General features: G+C 44.5%; 3 protein-coding genes across 4 annotated transcripts; all 3 read left to right on the top strand.

Annotated features, from left to right (window-relative positions):
• Positions 1–3,050: 3,050 nt before the first annotated feature.
• Positions 3,051–5,738, top strand: LOC135089777 (methylmalonic aciduria type A homolog, mitochondrial-like). The gene is made up of 2 exons (XM_063985809.1): positions 3,051–3,236; positions 4,140–5,738. The coding sequence occupies exons 1-2, from the start codon at positions 3,161–3,163 to the stop codon at positions 5,177–5,179; spliced, it is 1,116 nt and encodes a 371-aa protein (XP_063841879.1). The 5' UTR covers positions 3,051–3,160; the 3' UTR covers positions 5,180–5,738.
• A 71-nt stretch (positions 5,739–5,809) lies between these two features.
• Positions 5,810–8,205, top strand: LOC135089467 (large ribosomal subunit protein uL16m-like). The gene is made up of 4 exons (XM_063985048.1): positions 5,810–5,864; positions 6,248–6,468; positions 7,295–7,523; positions 8,045–8,205. Exons 1-4 carry the CDS (start codon positions 5,810–5,812, stop codon positions 8,203–8,205), a joined length of 666 nt encoding a protein of 221 aa, XP_063841118.1.
• Positions 8,206–9,447: 1,242 nt separating this feature from the next.
• LOC135089775 (pyruvate dehydrogenase protein X component, mitochondrial-like) lies at positions 9,448–19,484 on the top strand. Of its 2 annotated transcripts, none has more exons than XM_063985797.1 (9): positions 9,448–9,763; positions 11,858–12,609; positions 14,655–14,827; positions 15,076–15,227; positions 15,870–16,036; positions 16,425–16,601; positions 17,459–17,643; positions 17,994–18,094; positions 18,457–19,484. In XM_063985797.1, the coding sequence occupies exons 1-9, from the start codon at positions 9,499–9,501 to the stop codon at positions 18,633–18,635; spliced, it is 2,151 nt and encodes a 716-aa protein (XP_063841867.1). In that variant the 5' UTR covers positions 9,448–9,498; the 3' UTR covers positions 18,636–19,484. The 2 variants fall into 2 exon arrangements, with proteins under 2 accessions (XP_063841867.1, XP_063841868.1); XM_063985798.1 differs by lacking the exon at positions 11,858–12,609 and adding an exon at positions 11,436–11,617 and having other exon boundaries at positions 9,487–9,763.
• The last annotated feature ends 737 nt before the right edge of the window (positions 19,485–20,221 follow it).

Genomic DNA, 20,221 nt, shown 5'->3' with positions numbered 1-20,221 from the left:
CCTTGTCGCTCGGCGCCGGCGGAGGCTGCTGCTGCCGGCAATTCAGAAACTTGAGAGGAGAGCCACTCAATCTGCGGCGTGGCGGGGGTGGCGGCGCCGCAGCGTGAAGGGCGCGCACTTTGATGTTCACCTTAATTGATGTTGAGCGAAATGCAAAAGTTGTGATGTGTGGGCCGCCGAGAGCTGGGTGTCGCCCCCACCCACCCCACACCTCTCCTCCCCGGTGCCCTGCCAGCTGCCGAGAGGGCGCGGGGTGGGACACGGGAGGGGGGTGGCACCCCTTACCACTCGGCTGTGCCGTCTGTGTGGCACTCCTCCAGCTTCACTCGTCCCTAACCTGCATTTCTCTCCTCAGGTGTGTCGCGCCGCCCTCACCTGCCGTCGGGGGCAGCCGAAAGCTCCGCAGAATCAAACACAAAGTCAAAACTGCATCTCCTGCTGCGCTGCCTTCAGGAAGATGACGCCACGCCTCCCTCGGGGCTCCTGCAGGTCAACTCGAAACCCAATCACTCCAGGCACATCCTGAGCACCCCGGGGCTTCTCCTGAGACTTACCCAGCTTCCCTCACTCTGCGGAGGCCCCGGTGGGCACACGGAGACCACGGGAAGACCTCTACAGTCCCCACACAAGCCTGACCACGACCAGAGGGACACCACAGCCTCTGCCAAGACACCTAGCACTGCCTGGCGTCTGCGGGAGGAGTCAAAGGAGGAGGCGTGCATGTGGCAACAGTATTAGAAGCAACTGGACCAGGCTGGGTAGTGAGTGACGTGCCCCAGGAGCGAACACGTCACTGGTAACATTCGTACCTCAGTTTCCTTTTTATATTGACTGTTTTTCCGTGTTGGCTCAGCGTCCTCAGCACCTCAGCAGCGCCTCAGCACCTCAGCACCTCAGCACGGGCACTGGACTCTGGTGTGCTGCGTGTTTCAACTCCAGATGGTCAGTACTCGCGGAAGGTGTAGTGACGAGTGGCGTGTACCTGCATCGTCCTCGTCGTCTCCACAAAGGCTTAATACTCGTGACGGAAGAGGCCAGAGGAGTGAAGATAAGCGTCTGCACTGAGTGTGGGTCACCCTGGACACCACACAGACCTCATGTGCCCGTGTCGTGACCGTGTCGTAAAGAAAGTGACGGTGAGGAGAATGGGAGAAAAAAGAGTAGAGAGTAAAGAAAGTGAGACGGTGGAAAGAAGGAAAAAGAGAAGTGAGGATAATAAAGTGACACTGAGAAGAAGCAAAGAAGGGAAAGCGACGGTGAAAGGATAGAAAACGGAGAGAAAGTGCCTCACCTTCACCCTCACGAACTACTGACGAAGGACAAACAAGTGACAGCCGTGAGTGCGTGTCCGTCTCACACACACACACACACACACACACACACACACACACACACACACACACACACACACACACACACACACACACACTTTCCCCACGACCCCCAAACAAAGAACTCTCAAAGGGCAGCATCACCACCACGCATCCTTACCTCACTCTTCCCTAGGGACACGCTGCTCCTGAAGGGGACACTGGACCATAAACAAACGCGTGGCTGATTCACAAAATGCGCAGCCCTCACTCACACACTCACTCACGCCCATCCCATGCCACGCCCACCTCTCCCAGCCCCCTCCCCTGTCCATGTCCCGTGTCCCAAGCCTCCCTCCTCTCCTGTGGGCGTGTGTGGGCGGCCTCATGCTGGATTGAGAGGTAGATATATACTCATCTAGACACGGGCCTGCATTTTCCTGCCCTACACGCACACGCACGCACACACGCAAAGTTCACGTCTCAGATGTTTATTATTTTATATTTTTGTATATGGTCGAAGATGGTCCGTACTTGTAACTTATATATATATATATATTAATAAGAACCATCGATTCTTCTCTCAGGTCTCTTGTATTATTATTATTATTATCATTATTTTTTTATCATTATTTTTCCTCAGTGGTTCGCTATCCCTTGTGATTCATATACACACACACACACACACACACACACACACACACACACACACACACACACACACACACACACACACACACACACACACACACACACACACACACACACACAATTAAAACTACGTATTTTTATTCTTAATCGTACAAACATGAATAGATTAATCACAGTCTCGACAGAAGACAAAAAAAGTACATTTATTAGCAAGGGAAAGCGGGCTAGTGGTAGTGCAGCCTTGCCCTCCGCCCTCCAAACCACACACCACAAATTGTACAGTGTATAGAATAATTTGTATTTTATTGTAGAAAACTTTTTCTAGCATAAAAATGACTGTAAAGAAAAAAAAATCTCAAATAAAAGTGAATTAAGAAATGTTTGTTTTATTGTTATTACTATGTCTTGTTATAAGAGAGAGAGAGAGAGAGAGAGAGAGAGTTACATAGCTACTCTGGCCACAGCAAACCTTGCAGTCCTCACGAGGTGATCTGACCTATAGACTACTAATGTGATAACAGTAACAGGAAAAGACAGTAAACCAGGAGAGAGAGAGAGAGAGAGAGAGAGAGAGAGGAGAGAGAGAGAGAGTTATATAGCTACTCGGGCCACAGCAGACATTGCGATCCTCACGAGGTGACCTGACCTATAGGCTACTAATGTGATAACAGTAAAAAAAAAGACAGCAAAGCAAGAGAGAGAGAGAGAGAGAGAGAGAGAGAGAGAGAGAGAGAGAGAGAGAGAGAGAGAGAGAGAGAGAGAGAGAGAGAGAGAGAGAGAGAGAGAGAGAGAGAGAGAGAGAGAGAGAGAGAGAGAGAGAGAGAGAGAGAGAGAGAGAGAGAGAGAGAGAGAGAGAGAGAGAGAGAGAGAGAGAGAGAGAGAGAGAGAGAGAGAGAAAATCTAGGAGCCGAAATGTTCACCAAAAAACCGGAACCTCTATTACCAAAACACAAAACACAAGACAAAAAATACCTACCCAAATTATCGCACATAAAAAAACAAAGAAGCTTGCATATAAATAAGTAAATAAATAAATACAACCTGAACCGAAACTGTTCTGGCAACGAAAAGCACCAAGATCATGATTCAAGACTCGGGATCAGCTGTGGCCGGGTCATGGATGCTGCGTGTTGAGTCTCGCTTATTTACACCCATTTTAACGCCCCCCGCAGCTGCCACACGGACCTGTATATATCAAAATGGCGTCAATATTACCCAGGGAATTCACACGAGCGCTGGCGAGGACGAGAGGACTGTGCAGTGCGAGTATTGGAGGTGAGTCAAGATAAGAGTTAAAATGTTGCTAAGTTCGTCTTTTTCTGGAATTTGTAGATTTTTGTTGTGTTTGGCTGCATTTGTACTGATGTCTGGTGAGTGAGTTAGACCATCTGTTGACTATTTCGTGTGTTAGATGTGTACTTAAGCCCTTTTTTATGATTTTATTGTATTTATTTATTTTATTCATTTTTTAACGTCAGAATTTTTCTAGTTTTTTTTTTTTATGATGGGATTTTTCGTTCAGTAGGCCTTTTTTTCTAATTTTTTGTTGCCTTTGAGCAGAATGTGTGTTACATAATGAATGAGTTAGCAGGTAGATGAGAGATGGCCACTTCTCAGTGAATGTTCAAGGGGAGTGTTCCCAGGACGCCATCAGTAAGAGTTGGTTTGTGTTTTCTTCAACATCTGCAGAACAGTTCGTGTATTAAGTGTGTTTACATGTGTGCTGTGTTATGTATTGGGGTATCTTTACACTTGATTCACATTTATATTTTATAGATGCAGTTTGTAGTGCGATCTGTGAGACATTTCATCTGTTGTTTGAAGCAGGAGTATGTTGACATATTGATTGACATTCTGGAGACACCAGAAAAGAATATTGTAAATTAAAATGTACCAAATGGAGAGATGTGTGTGTTGAGCCAAGGTGGATGACACTCGGCACTTGTCTTGTTGCCTCAGCTGTGCTGCCTGTGAGAGTTGTGATGCTGCAAGTGTTGAGTTGAGTGTTGTGGTGATGGTGGTGGTGCACACATGATATCTGATGTGTGTATCATCCAGCTGTGCAGAGTCCATCCAGGCAGCCAAGCAACTTGTATGTGACCGCGGTGGCTGCCCAGCCCAGCGTGTAGTGTGGTGGTGGTGTCGCTGCAGGAGGACTAAACCAGTGCTGTTCTGCAGGGCGCCGCGAGGACAGGACAGTGCGGCGCCTGCTGGAGGGGCTGCGGGCGGGGCAGAGGGCCAGCCTGGCTGAGGCCATCACACTTGTGGAAACCTCTCACCCAAAAAAGAAGCAGCAGGCGGGGCAACTGCTGGCCACGGTGCTGCGGGATGCCAGCAAGCAGCATGCGGCGAGGGGCACGCAGGCCCTCAGCTTCAGGATAGGGCTGTCTGGGCCACCTGGGGCAGGAAAGTCCACCTTCATTGAGAGCTTTGGCAAGTTCCTGACGGCACAGGGCCACCGCGTGGCCGTGCTGGCCGTGGACCCATCCTCTGCCACCACAGGCGGCTCACTGCTTGGGGACAAGACCAGGATGCCAGAGCTCTCCAAGGACCCCAGGGCCTACATCCGGCCGTCACCGTCGCGGGGCCACCTGGGTGGCGTGACACGCTCTACCAACGAGGCCGTGGTGCTGTGTGAGGCGGCTGGCCACGACGTGGTGGTGGTGGAGACCATAGGCGTAGGGCAGAGCGAGTTCTCTGTAGTGGACATGGTGGACATGTTCGCCCTGCTAATCCCCCCCGGTGGCGGCGACGAGCTGCAGGGCCTCAAGCGTGGCATCATGGAGATGAGCGACCTGGTGGTGGTGAACAAGAGTGACGGGGACCTGGTGGCCGCCGCCCGCCGGATGCAGTACGAGTACATCTCGGCACTCAAGTTCATCCGGCCCAAGAGTGCCTGCTGGAAGACACCGGTGAGGCGCATCTCCTCCCTCACGCAGGAGGGAATCCCAGAGCTGTGGCAGGTGATGCTGGAGTTCCGGCGCACCATGGAGGACAGCGGGGAGTTTGTGGGGCGTAGGAAGACCCAACGGCGGGCCTGGCTGTGGACGCACCTCAGGGACAATCTGCTGGCTGCTTTCAGGGACACGCCAGGCATGAGGGAGCGGATACAGGAGGCAGAGGTGCAGGCCATGGAAGGGACGGTGTCTCCAGGGGATGCTGCAGACCAGCTGCTGCTCCTGCACATTGCACAGCTTCAGAAAGCATCACAAACTTAGATCTAAAAACTGATAGAATAACCAAAACTTTATGTTCCTGTAAAGTTTTATCCAGTATCGTCCTTTTTATGAGATTACTTCACTATCTTGAATCTGAACCTGTGTTTATGCCTGTGTGTGTGTTGGGGGTGGTGTGTGAAGTGGAGGTATAGACATGCGGTGATGTTTCTCTGTGACAAAGATATGTTCCTGAAGTTTATCATGTTATAAAGTCATTAATGTGTTACAGGTGATGAGATATTAATGACAAGAGGATTAAATGAGAAGGAAATGTGGGGACAGAAATAGACTGATGGAAGGAGTGTATAGTGACAGACATGAGTTATTGATGTATGTGTATGTAATTATTTCTTTTCCTTGGTGCATCTTAATTATGTATTGTCCAAATTGAGATTATAAACAACAAGGTAGCAAGTACTAGAGGACCAAACATAGAAAGCTGTAAGAATATGTTTTTTTTTTTTTATGTATGAATTTTGTATAAAGACAGAATTGTTTATATTGCATCTTTTATAGTATTATGTATTCTTGTGTAGGAACTTATTAAACTTTGTACATATGGTATGTGTATATTTTGAAATGAAGGGGTTTACCTGTATTACATAAGAACTATCATGCAGCATCTAAATAATGCACACAGTTCTTGTTCACATAGAATGGGAGAAGTTCACAAAAGTTTACTCTGGTCAGCTTATATATAATAGAAAATTTTGCAGTGTATGTATGTTCAATAATAAATTCCATTGCTTTCTTTCTCTGCAAATCTTTACATTCATATGGGCAGTGAAGGAGTGGTCTGATGTATATGTAACACCCTCTCTGAGAAACATAGCCCCACTGGGAAATCAACTGAGAGAGAGAGAGAGAGAGAGAAAGAGAGAGAGAGAGAGAGAGAGAGAGGATCTGCAAGGAATCAAACTTGTAGTCAAACTCCATAAAATCAATCTAACAAGTTACCAAGCAGACTGAGATGACCACGAAGTCCCCATGAGTTTAGGGGAGCCTTGACTGTCCACCCACTGGACACATGGTAGAATTGGTTATTTACATAGTGTTTACATCCCTCAGGTGCAGTTTGGACACAGAAGGCAGGATACAAGAACTTCCCAGTGCCTCCAAATTATGACCACATTGAGGTGCCCACTGAGAGACAGAGGCTCAAGTTCTACCAGAAGGTGCCACAGTATCCAGGCAATGTTCGGCCGCCCAAGATGACCAAGAGGCTCGACCTGATCCGAGGCGAGGAGGAGATTCACCGCGACCTACTGCTCAAACAATACGGCATCGTTGTATGTGTCTTGTGCTGGTGGTGGTGGTGGTGGTTGGTGGCTTTGTGTGTTGTAGTACCGAGGATTTTTGTGGGGTAAAGATGGATAGGCTGAAGTGGTTTGAGCATGCTAAGAGGAGTGATAAGTGTGGTTTTGTGTGTATTCAGGAGTAATGACTGGCTTCTGGTGCATAGATAGATAAAAGCTGTCATTGCTTTGAATATTTTGCTGTGAGGTTCTGTATATATTTAGAAATAATGATAATGTTTTCATGGGATAAGGCTAGATAGACTGGAGTAGTGTGGGCATGTCAGGAGCAGAGGTGAGTGGTGTTCTGTGTGTATTTAGAAGTATTGACTCAGGATTTCATGGGATACAGCTAGATGGACTGCAGTGGTGTGGTGCTGTGTGTAGAGAAGTAATGACACAGTTTCCCTGGACAGCTAGATAGATGAAACCTCACATTTTAGTTACCTTCAACATTTTGCACCAGCATCATGTGATTGCCTTAGTGTTCAGTCAGTCAGTCACTCCTTCAGAACAAAATACGGTACAGAGGAACCACACACAGCTTGACTGAGGAGTCTTCAGGCATACAGGTTCAAATCTTGGGTAGGAAGGTAGGAAGGGTTCTTGGGGTAACGGTTCTCAGACACCAGATCAAAAGTCCATGAGTGACACCATCCCTGCCCTCATAAAACTAAGGAAACTGACATATAACTTAAAAAAAACAAAAAAAATAAAAACAAAAACAGGAGACACCATCGCTGCCTGATAAACTAAAGAAACTGACACAAAACTAAAAACACAAGAGTAAATACAAAATTAATCACCTCTACCCACACAGGCCAGGAGAGGAGGAATGCTTCGCCACGGCCACCTGGAGATGATCCGAATGACCATTGCAAGGAAGATCAACATGAGTAAGATGTTTGCCATATGGCGGATTGATGCCCCCTGGAAGCCCATCACCAAGAAGGGGCAGGGCAAGCGGATGGGCGGGGGGAAGGGCTCCATTGACCACTACGTCACCCCCATCAAGGCAGAGCGTGTCATCATTGAGGTCGGCGGCAAGTGTAGTTTTGAGGAGGTGAGTTTGGTGGTGGTTATTTTTATTTTGTCTTCCTTTTTTTTTTTTTTTTCCATTAGTGTTATTTATTTATCCTCATCTATCAATCCTTCTCTTACTAACTCTTCAGTAACCCATCACCACTAATATTTTGACCCCATTCTTCTTTAACTAACCCCATTTATCTATCAGTCCTCCTCTTGCCAGCCTCACTAACCCATTTAATTCTCACTCTTTGACACCATTCCTCTTAATCTATCACTGGGTCTTCCCTTACCGCTCTTACCAGCCGCACTTATCCACCAATACATCCCTGTCATTTCCAGCTCCTCAGTTATATGTATTTTCTGAAGTAAATCTTGAAAATTACCTCACATGACCTCAAATCCTATTAAAAAGTATGAAAAACCAAGATTCATTGCAGTATCATTACTACTACTACTACTACTACTACTATCTTCTCTCCTTTACAGGTTAAGCCATTCCTGTCTGTTTTGGCAAACAACCTTCCCTTCCCGGCTGATGCAGTGAGCCATGAGACACTTGTGGCAAGAAGGGAGCAGGAGGAGAAGCTGGAGAGAGAGAACCTGAACAGATACACCTTCAAGTACCTCATCCAGAATAACATGATGGGTTGCCACTCTTGGGTGAAGAATATTGACAAGATCTACTATGGGAAGTACACATAACTGAAGGAGGGGATGAAGGAGGGAGGAGGAAAGGGAAGGAGAGAGGTAGTGTTGTGATTCTTGGTTTATTTGTACTTGTGGTAGGATTCGAGGTTATAGGAGGTGGTTTCCAAGATCTGCTTCAGGAAATATATGTAATTGAAGAAAGGGAAAGAAGAAGGTGGTGGTGAAGTGGTGTTGTTATAACTCTATTATTGTTATTTGTATTTTTGTTGAGAATTGAGATCATAAAGTTGGTGTTCAAGATTTACTACAGGAAATATAAATAACTGAAGAGAAAGATGAAGGGAAAAAGAGAAAGAGAAGTGGTATTGTTATGAATCTTTTTTTAGATCATATGTAATGATGTTTATGCTCTTGGTGTAAATATAGACTTAAGGTAATTTAAAGAGATAAAATGATGTGGAAACTTTGAATAATGAAGTGAACATAACAGATTCTGCCCTTTGTATATTATGAAACAGGAAACTTTATGTACTAAGAGGTTTTATGAGAAGATTTGGGGTTGAGGAAGGAGGCTGAAGGCGAGATGAAGGAAACTGAGCATCAGATGAAGGAAACTCAGGACCATATTCTGAAACATTTCAATGCCACACTGCCACTACTATCAAAAGGCTCTGGTTGAAGATGTACCAGTTTTTAAGGGTGTTTTTTAATGATTCTAAGGATAAATTAGCGAGATTTTTACATAATTTACTGAAGAAACACTTGAGAAGCTGGCTAATCATCTCTGTGGCTTTGGAATATAGTGGTGAGAGAGCAAAGCGTTTTAGAATATGGGTTCATAGGGTTCAGATGAAGGAGGCTGGAGGTAGAGAAAGGATGCTGGTTTTAAAGAGGAACGAACTGAAGGTAAAACGAAGACTGGTGGTTGGAGGAAAGAGGCTGGGGATCAAAGAGAGAGTTTAGAGTAAAATAACAGGTGGAAGATGGTAGCTCACGAACGATAAGAAGATACAGTAAAGTAAAAATGGACACGAAAGATAAAACGAATGAAGGTAGATTAAAAGTGCCGTCATGTAAACGATTTTTAGGAGATTTTAAGTACAATAAGCCATAAATGGACAATAAAAGTAATAATAAACCAGAAAAGAACACTGTAAGTCCCATATATATATACATATATATATATAATATATATATATATATATATATATATATATATATATATATATATATATATATATATATTAAAATGAAAAAAAATGAAATCCCACGAAGAGAGACAAAAGGAGGCAAAATAAAAGAAATAAGCAAGCACAATAAGACAAAGGAAGTTAATAAATATAAACAATGAAAAAAAATAATAAACCAGAAAAAAGGAAAACTACGAAAAACGTACAAAAGCTCAAAACTCCACCGGCACGATCATCATCATCATCATCAGGAGCAGCAGACGGCGAGAAGAGTGAGAGCAGGAGTAAAATGGCAGGGCTGGGCGGCCTCCACCGGGCTGCCTCTCACCTCTCACGCCACCTGGCCAGGCTGAGGGGCTTCCAGGCTGCCAGACACACCCAGGGACATGCCGCACTCCTGCACACCACACCTGCCCTGGACGGTAAGTGTGTGACAGGTGTGGGAATTCTCGTCTCACCTGTGGATTTTCTTTTTTCTTTTTTTATCCTTTCTTTTTCTCCGTTTTTTTTTTTTTCGTTTTTATCTATTTTCTTCTTTAATTAAGGTGGGGTTTTGCTTACAGGTGGATTTACAAGTGCTGGTTAATTAGTGACAGGTAAAGGTGGGCTTGTTTGAGTGATGTTGCTATTTTTGTAATGACGAAATTGTGTCAGTGTGAAGTTATGATTAGTGTACATCCGAGAAGACTGTGTTAATGAGTGGGTGGTGGTGGGTAGGGGGTGATGTAGGGGTAGGAATTGACATTAACTCCTTGTTACATAACTCTTCCCCTATCCTCAAGCAAGCTTTGGGGACCTTTGGGGAATCGGGTGTTTGGGGGGATGCAGAAAGCGAGATTTTATGTTGGGGAAGACAAATTAGGCTAAATTTGGACATTCATGAAAAAAAAAAAAAACATAAGCATGAGATGACATGTTTTGACAAATGGGGAAATTTCTAGCCTAACCTAATATAATCTAACATTACCTTACCTAGCATTACCTAACCTAACCAAACCTAACCTAGCAGGATCGCAACTGTAAGCTGCTGACTTGGCTGCTTATTAGGTAGACTGCCAAGCCTTGTGACGTGGTCACATGCTATTCCTTGACAGGCCAGCATCTAATATTGTTATATGTAAAGAAATAAGATACATTAACTATTCACCAAGAGAGGAGACGGTGCCAAACTTCAAGGATGTGAAGATGAAAGCTGACATTTTCAAAGGCATAACAAGAAACATAGATCACAATCTTCCAGACATTCCATGATGACAGCTGGAGTCAAACTGGCCCAGCACCGTGACAGCCTCCCTAACGGGTCAGTGTGGAATAATACTCTCGTGGTGCCCTTCATATGTCTCACAAATAAAATGTGCTTCACAATAAAATGTTCATAATAAAATGCTTACCGTTCAATAGTTTCAATACAATGAATGAGCTAAGCTCATGTATAGACAAAAAACTTTTATATATTTTACTTACATATGAACTACTTCCCGAGGCACACAGGAAGTGTTCCAAAGCTCAGTGTATGAAGGGAGCCACACTGTACACACAATTTGTGGACTTAGGCTGTGGGAGGCACCTCTTTTCAATGCAGATTTGTGAGTTAACTATAGGAGGCCGCTGTCTAAAACTTTTACGGATGTACACTACAGTAAGTGTGCTGTATTATCATGTCAGTGTTCAATGGCAAAGTAAGGATGTATTGTAAACATTGACAGGTACGGGCTAATATTGGTGGTCAGGTCTTCAGGTAATGGTTAATTGGTTATGGGTAAAATTGGGCTTGCATTGTTATTGTTACTACTATTGCTATTTGTATCATTGTGAAATCACTTCAAAGTTGTAACATTAATAAGCTTGAGTCCTTTCCCTTGAGAGAGAGAGAGAGAGAGAGAGAGAGAGAGAGAGAGAGAGAGAGAGAGAGAGAGAGACTAGATGGGGGAGGGTAGAGGAGTGAAGAAGAGAGAGATGTGGGAGGAAAACGTGAGTAAAAAGAGAGAGATAGATAAAGGATAGAAAGAAACACACAAAGCCCCGTGGAAGTGAGTGTGATGGACAACCTGACGCCTCACCCAGACTGTACATAACCAGTGCTTCCCCCAACAGCCGAGGGAATACCCATAAAAATGCCCTCACTGTCACCCACCATGCTGGAGGGCACCATAGTCCAGTGGATGAAGAAGGAGGGCGACCCCATCCAGCCGGGAGATGTGCTGTGCGACATCCAGACAGACAAGGCAGTGGTGGCCATGGACATAGAGGAGGAGGGAACACTGGCAAAGATATTGGTATGTGTTGATGTGCTGGGGGGTCTCTAAGGTGCTTTAACTTATTTCTCTCCTCCAGAACCTCTACGGTGATTCCTCTGTGGTCCCCATGGATACAGATGTGGCCGCTCATGTGTTTTCTCATCTCTCTTGCCTCAGTAGATGCTGCGTTTTGTGCGAGATGCCAGGAACTCCCTCGGTATTTTTTTGCCTTGTCCTGTTGAGTGGGGCCGGAGAACTAACTTGGCATTTTATTTGCAGCTGGAATATTTGGTAAGGATGGGGATGAGGATGAGGGTGTGTCCTTCATGGAGGATCTCTTAGAAGCCCTCACAGACATGGGGACTCATTACACCCTGGAGGTTAAGGAAAGCATTCCAGTCACCCCTCAGCTGAGCCCAGTGCACCATAGAGACACAGGCTTGAGAAGCGGAGAGTTGGAAGTGAAGGAACAGAGTGCGGTTTTAGCAGCGTGTGACAGTGAAAAGGGTGGTGATGGCAGTGAGAAAGACTACAGAATGACACACACTCCTCTTACGAGCCGTCATGACCATTCCAGTGCCTCAGACCAACAGCCAACAGTCACAGCAGCTACCACAGATGAGGAGGATATGGTGCAGCTGCAGAAGGAGGAACTGGAAAGCATAGGCAAGGAGTCACATTCACCAGAGAGTCTTCCTGTAGCCCCAGAGCACCTAGACTCCTTACATGAGGACCACCACTTGGCAGGTCCCACTCGAATTATGCCAATAGAAGCAGCATCTCACTATGACCCTCACCCCATTGACCTGAACTCAGATCTCACACAAATACAGAGAGAGGACCTGGAGATCTTTGCCACTGAGACCACAGAAGCCACAACAAACACCTCCTTTGATGTGATAGAGGAATTTTATGAAGCATCTCAAGAGGAAATACAAAATGAGGACTTGCTAAATGAGTGTCAGGAGGGAGAGGTAGAGCAAGGAGATGCGGAGTCCCTGACCACTGAGGGCGCTAGTTCTGTTCCTCAGGTAGGCCTCTTGGGTAGTGCAGCTGCTTGTTTTCACTGTGTGGGGTCCTGTGCTTGTCCTCTTTCAGGGAGTGAACAGGATGGAAACATGTAGTGAAAGGTTTTGTTAGTCTACATTCACATTTTTCTTTCCTTATCCATGCATTTCCTTTGCTTGTCCTTTGTCAGGGAGTGAACAGGACAGAAAGGTTTTGTCATCGCAGTATTCATTTCACTCTCCTCACTCTTACATATAATTTCCTTGCTGTCCAACCCCTGAAGGAAAAATCTGTGTATTAAATTCTATAGTAGTGATAAGTTAAGGGTCTGGATTTTTCTGTTATAGGGAAAAAAAGTTATGTAGTTATTCAGACCACTAGTTTCCTCTTCATATCATTTCCTTGCTGGCCAACTCCTGAAGGGAAAATATGGCAATGAGTGAAGAGTCTGAGGTTGTCTACTGTAGGGAACTTAAGAAGAGATTTTGTCATTCATAGCACCAGTCCTCTCTTCATCAGCAAGTAAACCTTTCCTAACTGATCAACTTCACTGCCGTTAATACATTGTGGTGAACTAAACAAGTGGAAACATTCTAGTAGCTAAATCTTCACTCACCATTTCCTCTCTGTAGAGAGACTCATTAACACATACAATACCCTTGCTTCTCAATTCCAGTGCTTTAAAGGACAGAAGATACAGTGAAATTAACAAAAGGGAAGATTCTACCATATAAAACTCGGCATAATTATCTCTTATCCTAGAAGAATACTCTATTAACATATGCATTTCTTATCAGTACCACCAAAACAAAGAATTTCCCTATTAAAACCATACAGGAAATACACCATTGCTTCTATAAATGGATTGCTTATGTGATGTGTAAAGGAGGTCTTGTCTTGGTGGAAGTCAAGCTGTAACATATAAGCTGCATGGAACAGTTCAGACCTTCCCGCCAGTAGAGCCAGTTGCTGCACTACCCAGGCAGGTGATGACAGGTGCAGGAAACTTAACAGGCTCTTGTGGTAGTTATTGGAAGTTGTCAAGTAGTGTTTTGAAGGCCCCAGTGATAGTTTGATATGCTCTAGTGGAAGTTGTTGGGGGTTTCAGGAGTTTTTGTGATTCTAGTGATTGTTTAAAAAGTGGTGGTAGAAGTTGTTGGGGCTTTGAAGAGTTTTGATAGTTCAGGTGATAGTTTAACAGGTTGTAGTGGAAGTTAGCACTTTTCAGGTGTGTTTTCACAATTCAAGCAATAATCTAACAACCATTCTGTGCCATCAATGTGAAAAACACCTTGAGAACGTGACTAATAATATCTGTTGGCTGTGAAACTGCTCCTGGTGAAAGCTCAAAGCGTTTAAGAATACAGGCCGTAGTCTCTCAAGCAGCATGAACTGAGGAATTGTCACATCTTTTGCACTTCCTAGCTTGAAACTCTGAGTGGTGGGTTGTGTTGTGTGATGTAGAGATTGGTTTGATTGGTGTTATTTTGTGTATATTTGATGAACCTGGTGCTCCAATGCATAGTATTCTTTTGTATTGATTTTAGTTTTATTTTGGTCAGCTTTTACTAATTGTCTCTCTCATATAATTGTTTCATAGTGGTGTGTTGTAATCAGCTTTGTTTATATTTACCAATTTCGTCATTGGTTAATTAAAAGATCAGTTTTGTTAGTACATTTATACAACTCTATTGGAACTTATAAGCTACAGAATTGCTGTAGTGAAATTAGAAATGTACTGAGTAATGTCAAAATAATATGAGAGACACTATTATTAACACATTTTGAGCATTGATCAATTGGGAATACCAAGATGAAACACACAGTAAGAAGTATATGTTGCCCCTTGCAGACAATGACTTAAAATGCACTCTCTAGTAACACAACCTGTCATTTCAGCAGTAACACCAGTAACACACATTTTACAAGTGTTCCTTAGAGACAAAAATAAAATGAAGCACACCAGTAACACAGACCATCTCACATTTTACAAAACAAAACAACAAAAATGTGACAAACAAACTAGAGCAACAAAAACAAGACACACTGATGGCTTCTTCACCACCAGGTACCAGATGACACAAAGGACGTGAAGGTGGGGACAGTGATTGCCCTCATGGTGGCTGAGGGGGAGGACTGGAAGAATGTGGAGATGCCCGCTATAGAAGGAGCAGCACCCACACCCACATCCGCCACTGAGGAGGCCCCCAGAAAGTCAGCAGAGGCAGAGGCTGGCCATGGGTGAGGGAACATGGGGGTATAGGGGACTTAAGGGTTGTTAAGCAAAATTCTCAGGGTCAGTAAGCAACATAGAATAAAAAAATAATGTGTTTAAGCTTGAAAAGTTATATTTGAAGAAGAGATAGGAAGTCATATATATATAGAGGTAGATAAGCTTATTGATAAATCCCTTCGTGTTTCTAGCAGAGAGAGAGAGAGAGATGTAAATTGTTAAAGGTTATAATTAAATCTCTTGGTGTTCCTGGCAGCCACTATGGCCCTTCAGTGAGGCTGTTGCTGGAGCAGTATGGCCTGAGGGAAGGGGACGTCCCCCACGGTGGCCCACACGGCATCCTGGTGAAGGGGGATGTGCTGCGCGTCATCAAGGAGAGGAACCTCACACCCAAGGCGCCAGAGTCAGGTGGGTGGTGTGGTGCTCTTGCTGGGTGGCCAATAATGCTCTCCACTCTGTAGGGCTGTTGCAAAGGGACTTGATTTTTTGAAGGGACGGATAGGAGTCTGTGAAATGGACTGGTTTGATGTACTTCACTTGGTGTCATGGATTCTAAAGACATGGGGATCTTGTGTTCTCTGTTGTACAGGACTGTTGTAAGGTAACTTGTTTTGGAAGGGATTGTCAGGAGTTCGTGAATGGACTTGGTGTACTTTATTCAGTGTACTTTATTCAATGTCATGGAGTCAAGTGTAATTCCATCACTTAAAAGTAACTGAGTAGTGCTCTCACTCACTGATTGGCTGATACTTTCCAGTCTTGTTTTAGAATGTATAGTGAATTGTATTTGAGACACTGGATTGTACTAAAAAAAGTTATCTTGATTTGTCAGGTTGTTTAATTTAGGTAGGAACACAGCTTGTGGCATGTTGTAAATGAAGACAGGAGTGTGCAGTATCCAGCATTACCATTTTGTGTGCCCTCATGTAGTGCTTCATTGTCACACCATCATCCATCATGTAAGCAGAATAGATAGAAAACTCTTATTGTTCTTGTACGTGACTTGTTTTAGTTTGAGGCTTTGTGGTTTCAATAATCTTTGCCTTTCAGTTCCTCCACCTGAAGCACCACAACCTGCTGCTGCCGCTGCTGCTGCCGCACCATCACAGCCACTGCCACCACCACCCGCCCCAGTCACTGTGGCAGGGGATGGATATAGAGATGTGGAGGTGACCAACATGAGGAGAACCATTGCAAAGAGGCTCACACAATCAAAGGTACAAGCAACACTCAGGTTATCCTTTATTCATGTATTTAGACCATGTTGTGTTTTCTCTTGTCTGTTCATAGAACACCATAGAAAGAAGGGGGATCCTAGCCACCTCACTCTGGGATGTATGTGGCCAGCTGTGCTGTGCTTAAGCTCCTAGGGTGTAGTACAGTGGGCCATGAGACTGTCACTTTCCTTCGGGGGCTGACAGGGCTAAGTTTGTGAATGATATGTGTATGAGTAAGTGGTGCCCTGTGTGGACTGCCAGCCTGGTATATAGATTGATAAATACACATATTAAGACAATTGTTAAGTCAACCATTGTCTTTTGATTGGCGTGTGGCGTGTGCTATACATATACAACCCATGTGTGCTATACAGTCCATGTGTTGCAGAGTGGCATCGCTCATTCCTACGCCACCATGGAATGCTGCATGGACAGTCTGCTGGAGCTGAGGAAGCAGTACAAGGCAGACGGCGTCAACGTCAGTGTCAATGACTTAATCATCAAGGCGGTGGCTGTGGCCCTCACCAGGTGTCCTGAGATGAATTGCGTGTGGCAGGGAGACCAGGTGAGGCACAGGATCCTTTCAAGAGAGTTAGTTCAGTTTAGTAGAGGGCTGGATGTTTACTGAAGGCCTGAGATGAGGCAGTGCTTGTGTTGACTGCCCTCTGTATGGGAGGCATCAGCAGGTGAGGCAGTGAATCTTTATACCCGTGGAAGTGTAAGGAGTAGTTCATTAATTTAGTCAAGGGCCAGATCTTTCCTGAAGGGTGAGGTAATGTTTGTATATACCTATTCTTGGATATCTTCTGTAATGAGAGGTCACCATGATGTATATAAAACCAGTGCACCGTGTTGTAATAGTCCTCCATTTGTCTGTGCTGCACTGACATCTCTTTGAAGGAGGACAGAACATACATTTTCATTTGTACTCCCTCACATCTTAATCTCTAGATCCCTGTGGTGGAGAACCAGTGCCACCACAGCACTGTAGTCCATTCATTCTGGTTTGCACCTGTAGCCTGAGGTACCCTTGTAACTTTGTTACTGTCGTTGATAAATCTGCATGCGTGTCTCTCTCCACACTGCAGGGAAATTTTAGTTCTCTTAGGTATAGCTCCCTTATTTTGTGCAATACATCGTTTCATGATCACTGGACAGAAGTGATAAAAGATTACCATGTTGGTCGAGTTAGAATTGACAAGATAGTGCAAAACCAAGTATTGCACAAAAGGACGACATGCCCACAAGGAATAATATTTCTTTAGTGTGAAGAAGCCAACATCCATAGTAAGCAGCAGAGAGACTGACAGAGCCACAGACCAACCAGTGTCAAGGTTACAAGAGTATCTGAGGCTCCAGTTACAAGCTAGAACAGTGGACTACAATGACACTCCTTCCCTAACCCTCCCTATGGCATTGCAGCTCAAGACAGGCGGCCCAGTGGACGTGAGTGTTGCTGTAGCTACCCCGGCCGGCCTCATCACCCCAATAGTGCGAGGGGCAGACAGCCGGGGCCTGGAGGACATTGCAGCCACCGTGAGGGACCTTGCCACCCGTGCCAAGGCCAACAAATTGAAGCTGGATGAGTTTCAGGGAGGAACCTTCACGTGAGTACCTTAATGTGTACTGTATTTGTAATCTTATGTATTTATAGGTTAGGTATGTTTATTTTTTTATACACAGTTATTTTTGCCTTCTACACTATGTACAGTGGTGGTTCTTTTGGCATTATCCTATGCTCATGTCCCTTCATCTGTTGTAGTAATTCATGTTGTCTTTCTCTGCATCCATAAACTTTCCCTGTTGTTCTTGCTGGGTAGATCCTCAGTCTTCTGTCCCTTCCTCATCACATCAACCCACTGCCTTCTCTTCATCCATACACCTTCCTCTCTTCTTCCTGCTGGGTAGATCCATCCCCAGAACCCACTTCACAATTAACATCTCAAATTTTCTACAGCATCTCCAACTTGGGAATGTTTGGCATCCGGGAGTTCAGCGCCATCATCAACCCTCCCCAATGTGGCATCCTGGCCGTGGGAGGAAGCCGTCTTGTGCCAGGTGCATCCATGTTCCTAACTCTGGAGGGATGGCCTTGTTGGGTCACTGTGTGGAATATATACAGGATAATTCAGACAGTGGTGACTGTGTGTGAGAGATTGCCTATGTGTGACAGGCTGTGGTGAGCAACTGTGGTTTGTAAATATCCTGTGGAGAGAGAGAGAGAGAGAGAGAGAGAGAGAGAGAGAGAGAGAGCACGATATGAGAGTCTGTGGTGAGCAACTGTGGTTTGTAAACATACTGTGGGAAACATCCTGTAGGTCTGTGGGCTGTGGTGGGTGAGAGAGAGAGAGAGAGAGAGAGATATGGTGGAGGGGGGGATGCTAATTCCACAGTCCAGTCTTACCTCCCTCCCTTCACAGACGAATCAGGAGAGCCAGTGACCCTCATGGCCTCCCAGCTCTCCTACGACCGCGGCGCTGTGGATGACCTAGTGGCGGCAGAGTTCCTCACCATCCTGAAGTCCCTCCTGGAGAATCCCCAGTCAATCCTCTTGGGCTCCTACGTCTCCCAGCCACACCCCCTTGCTGCCCTCCTCTGAGCTCAGCACTGCGACCTCAAGTGATAGACTTTGTTGTTACTGTGCAGGTGAATAAAGGTTTATGTTGTGAAATTTTATCATCTTTGGTTGTCAAGATGTGTGGAGTGAGTTAAGCACAACAGGGGTTTATGTACAATCATTTTACTGTTTCTGTCTATCTATGAGGCTGAGAAGGACTTGCAGGAAGAAATTAAATCTTTTTTACAATTTCTTATATCTGTGAGGCTGAAAGGTGCTTGTGGGAGGAGATAAGTAATCTTTTGCAGTTTCTTCTATTTATAGAAGAAACTTCTATTTATTTCTATTTATTATTTATAGGAAAGACTTGTGGGAGAAAAAAATTCTTACAATTTCTTCAGAGGCTGAGGAATTAGTTTAACTAATCTCAATTGTTTCTATGAAGATGAAACACGAGAGGGAAGAAATCCTTCACTCCAAATTTAAAATGAAAAGCCATCAATCCTTAAAATAAGGACATTTAAACAAAAATGAGGCTGAAATCAAGATGAAGCAAATTTTCGTGGCTGAAATCTGACACGCCAATTAAGGAAGGTTCAGTAGTTTAATCCCTCTCAACAGCTTAACTTGAGTACAGATGACGGGCTCCTGATTTCATTTCCCCTACTCTGCCTTATCTCATCCTAGGAAAACAAAGCCACAGGTCCTTCACAGCTGGTCACTATTCTACTTACCAGAAACTCCCCTCACTCTTGACATTCATCTTTCTTTCCTTCTCTGGCTGCACCACAACCACCAACACAACACTGTGGATACATTTCTTGGTTACCTTCAATCCTCAATTGTTATTGTATATATTGTAAAGCTTATATATTAAATTATTTAAGACAACTTGCCTTTCTACTCACACAAGCAAGATGAGACAGCTAGATACAATAACAAAATAGTATGAAAGATGGTAAGTTGATCTAGAGATAATGAAAAATACAGAAATACACACAAAATTGAGTTAACTTTTTTTAAGTACAAATATAAAAATACTACTTCTGACGAGCTGGTAATGTAGAAGAGCACTAGGGTGGCTGGGTGTCAATGGAGGCCACCTGTGGTCACACTCGAGCGCTGAGGTTAGGGGCGTTCATCATATCAGGGATACACCTATCCTGGCCATTAGGAGACACCTGGAAAGCCACTAGGCCACTGAAAGACAGGTGGGGCAGTTATTTCATGATAGGCATGCAAGTCAAGGTTATTACAAGAAAGATTAGCATGCAAGTCAAATGTGAGAACGTCTAACCGCTAAACTTGCGACCTCCCTCAAGTCCGTACTCTATCAACGATGAAATTGTGGTGCCAAGAGTATGATCTAAAAACAGAACTAACAGCAATGTTGAAACCTTTTATAACACGTTTTATTTGGACTGAATTGTCTAGGATCACTCAAATGAATCAACAAGTGTCAAACCATCATTATGTCAGCCGAAGGGTTCACTATAAAGTTTATCTCTGACGTTATCGGAGTACAAAAACCGACCTGTGCGGAAACCCCAGCATACCCGCCTTCATGAATCACTGATGAAGATATTCACTCCTACACCTCCACGCCTCAGTTCCTTACAATTACTTAC

Source organism: Scylla paramamosain, chromosome 33 (genome assembly GCF_035594125.1).
Source record: "Scylla paramamosain isolate STU-SP2022 chromosome 33, ASM3559412v1, whole genome shotgun sequence".
Taxonomy (NCBI): Eukaryota; Metazoa; Arthropoda; class Malacostraca; order Decapoda; family Portunidae; genus Scylla; species Scylla paramamosain.
Note: the sequence above shows the minus strand (reverse complement) of the source record. Positions and strands in the feature narration are given on the sequence as shown.

What these genes read in the sequence shown, in the direction of transcription:
- LOC135089777 (XM_063985809.1), top strand. Translation starts at nt 3,161, where the DNA reads ATGGCGTCAATATTACCCAGGGAATTCACACGAGCGCTGGCGAGGACG. An exon ending in GTGCAGTGCGAGTATTGGAG is followed by an intron (nt 3,237 to 4,139) that starts GTGAGTCAAGAT and finishes GCTGTTCTGCAG; the next exon opens with GGCGCCGCGAGGACAGGACA.
- LOC135089467 (XM_063985048.1), top strand. Translation starts at nt 5,810, where the DNA reads ATGCACACAGTTCTTGTTCACATAGAATGGGAGAAGTTCACAAAAGTT. An exon ending in TCAAACAATACGGCATCGTT is followed by an intron (nt 6,469 to 7,294) that starts GTATGTGTCTTG and finishes CTACCCACACAG; the next exon opens with GCCAGGAGAGGAGGAATGCT. An exon ending in CATTGAGGTCGGCGGCAAGT is followed by an intron (nt 7,524 to 8,044) that starts GTAGTTTTGAGG and finishes CGGCTGATGCAG; the next exon opens with TGAGCCATGAGACACTTGTG.
- LOC135089775 (XM_063985797.1), top strand. Translation starts at nt 9,499, where the DNA reads ATGAAAAAAAATAATAAACCAGAAAAAAGGAAAACTACGAAAAACGTA. An exon ending in CACCACACCTGCCCTGGACG is followed by an intron (nt 9,764 to 11,857) that starts GTAAGTGTGTGA and finishes TTTTATTTGCAG; the next exon opens with CTGGAATATTTGGTAAGGAT. An exon ending in AGGAAGCCGTCTTGTGCCAG is followed by an intron (nt 18,095 to 18,456) that starts GTGCATCCATGT and finishes CTCCCTTCACAG; the next exon opens with ACGAATCAGGAGAGCCAGTG.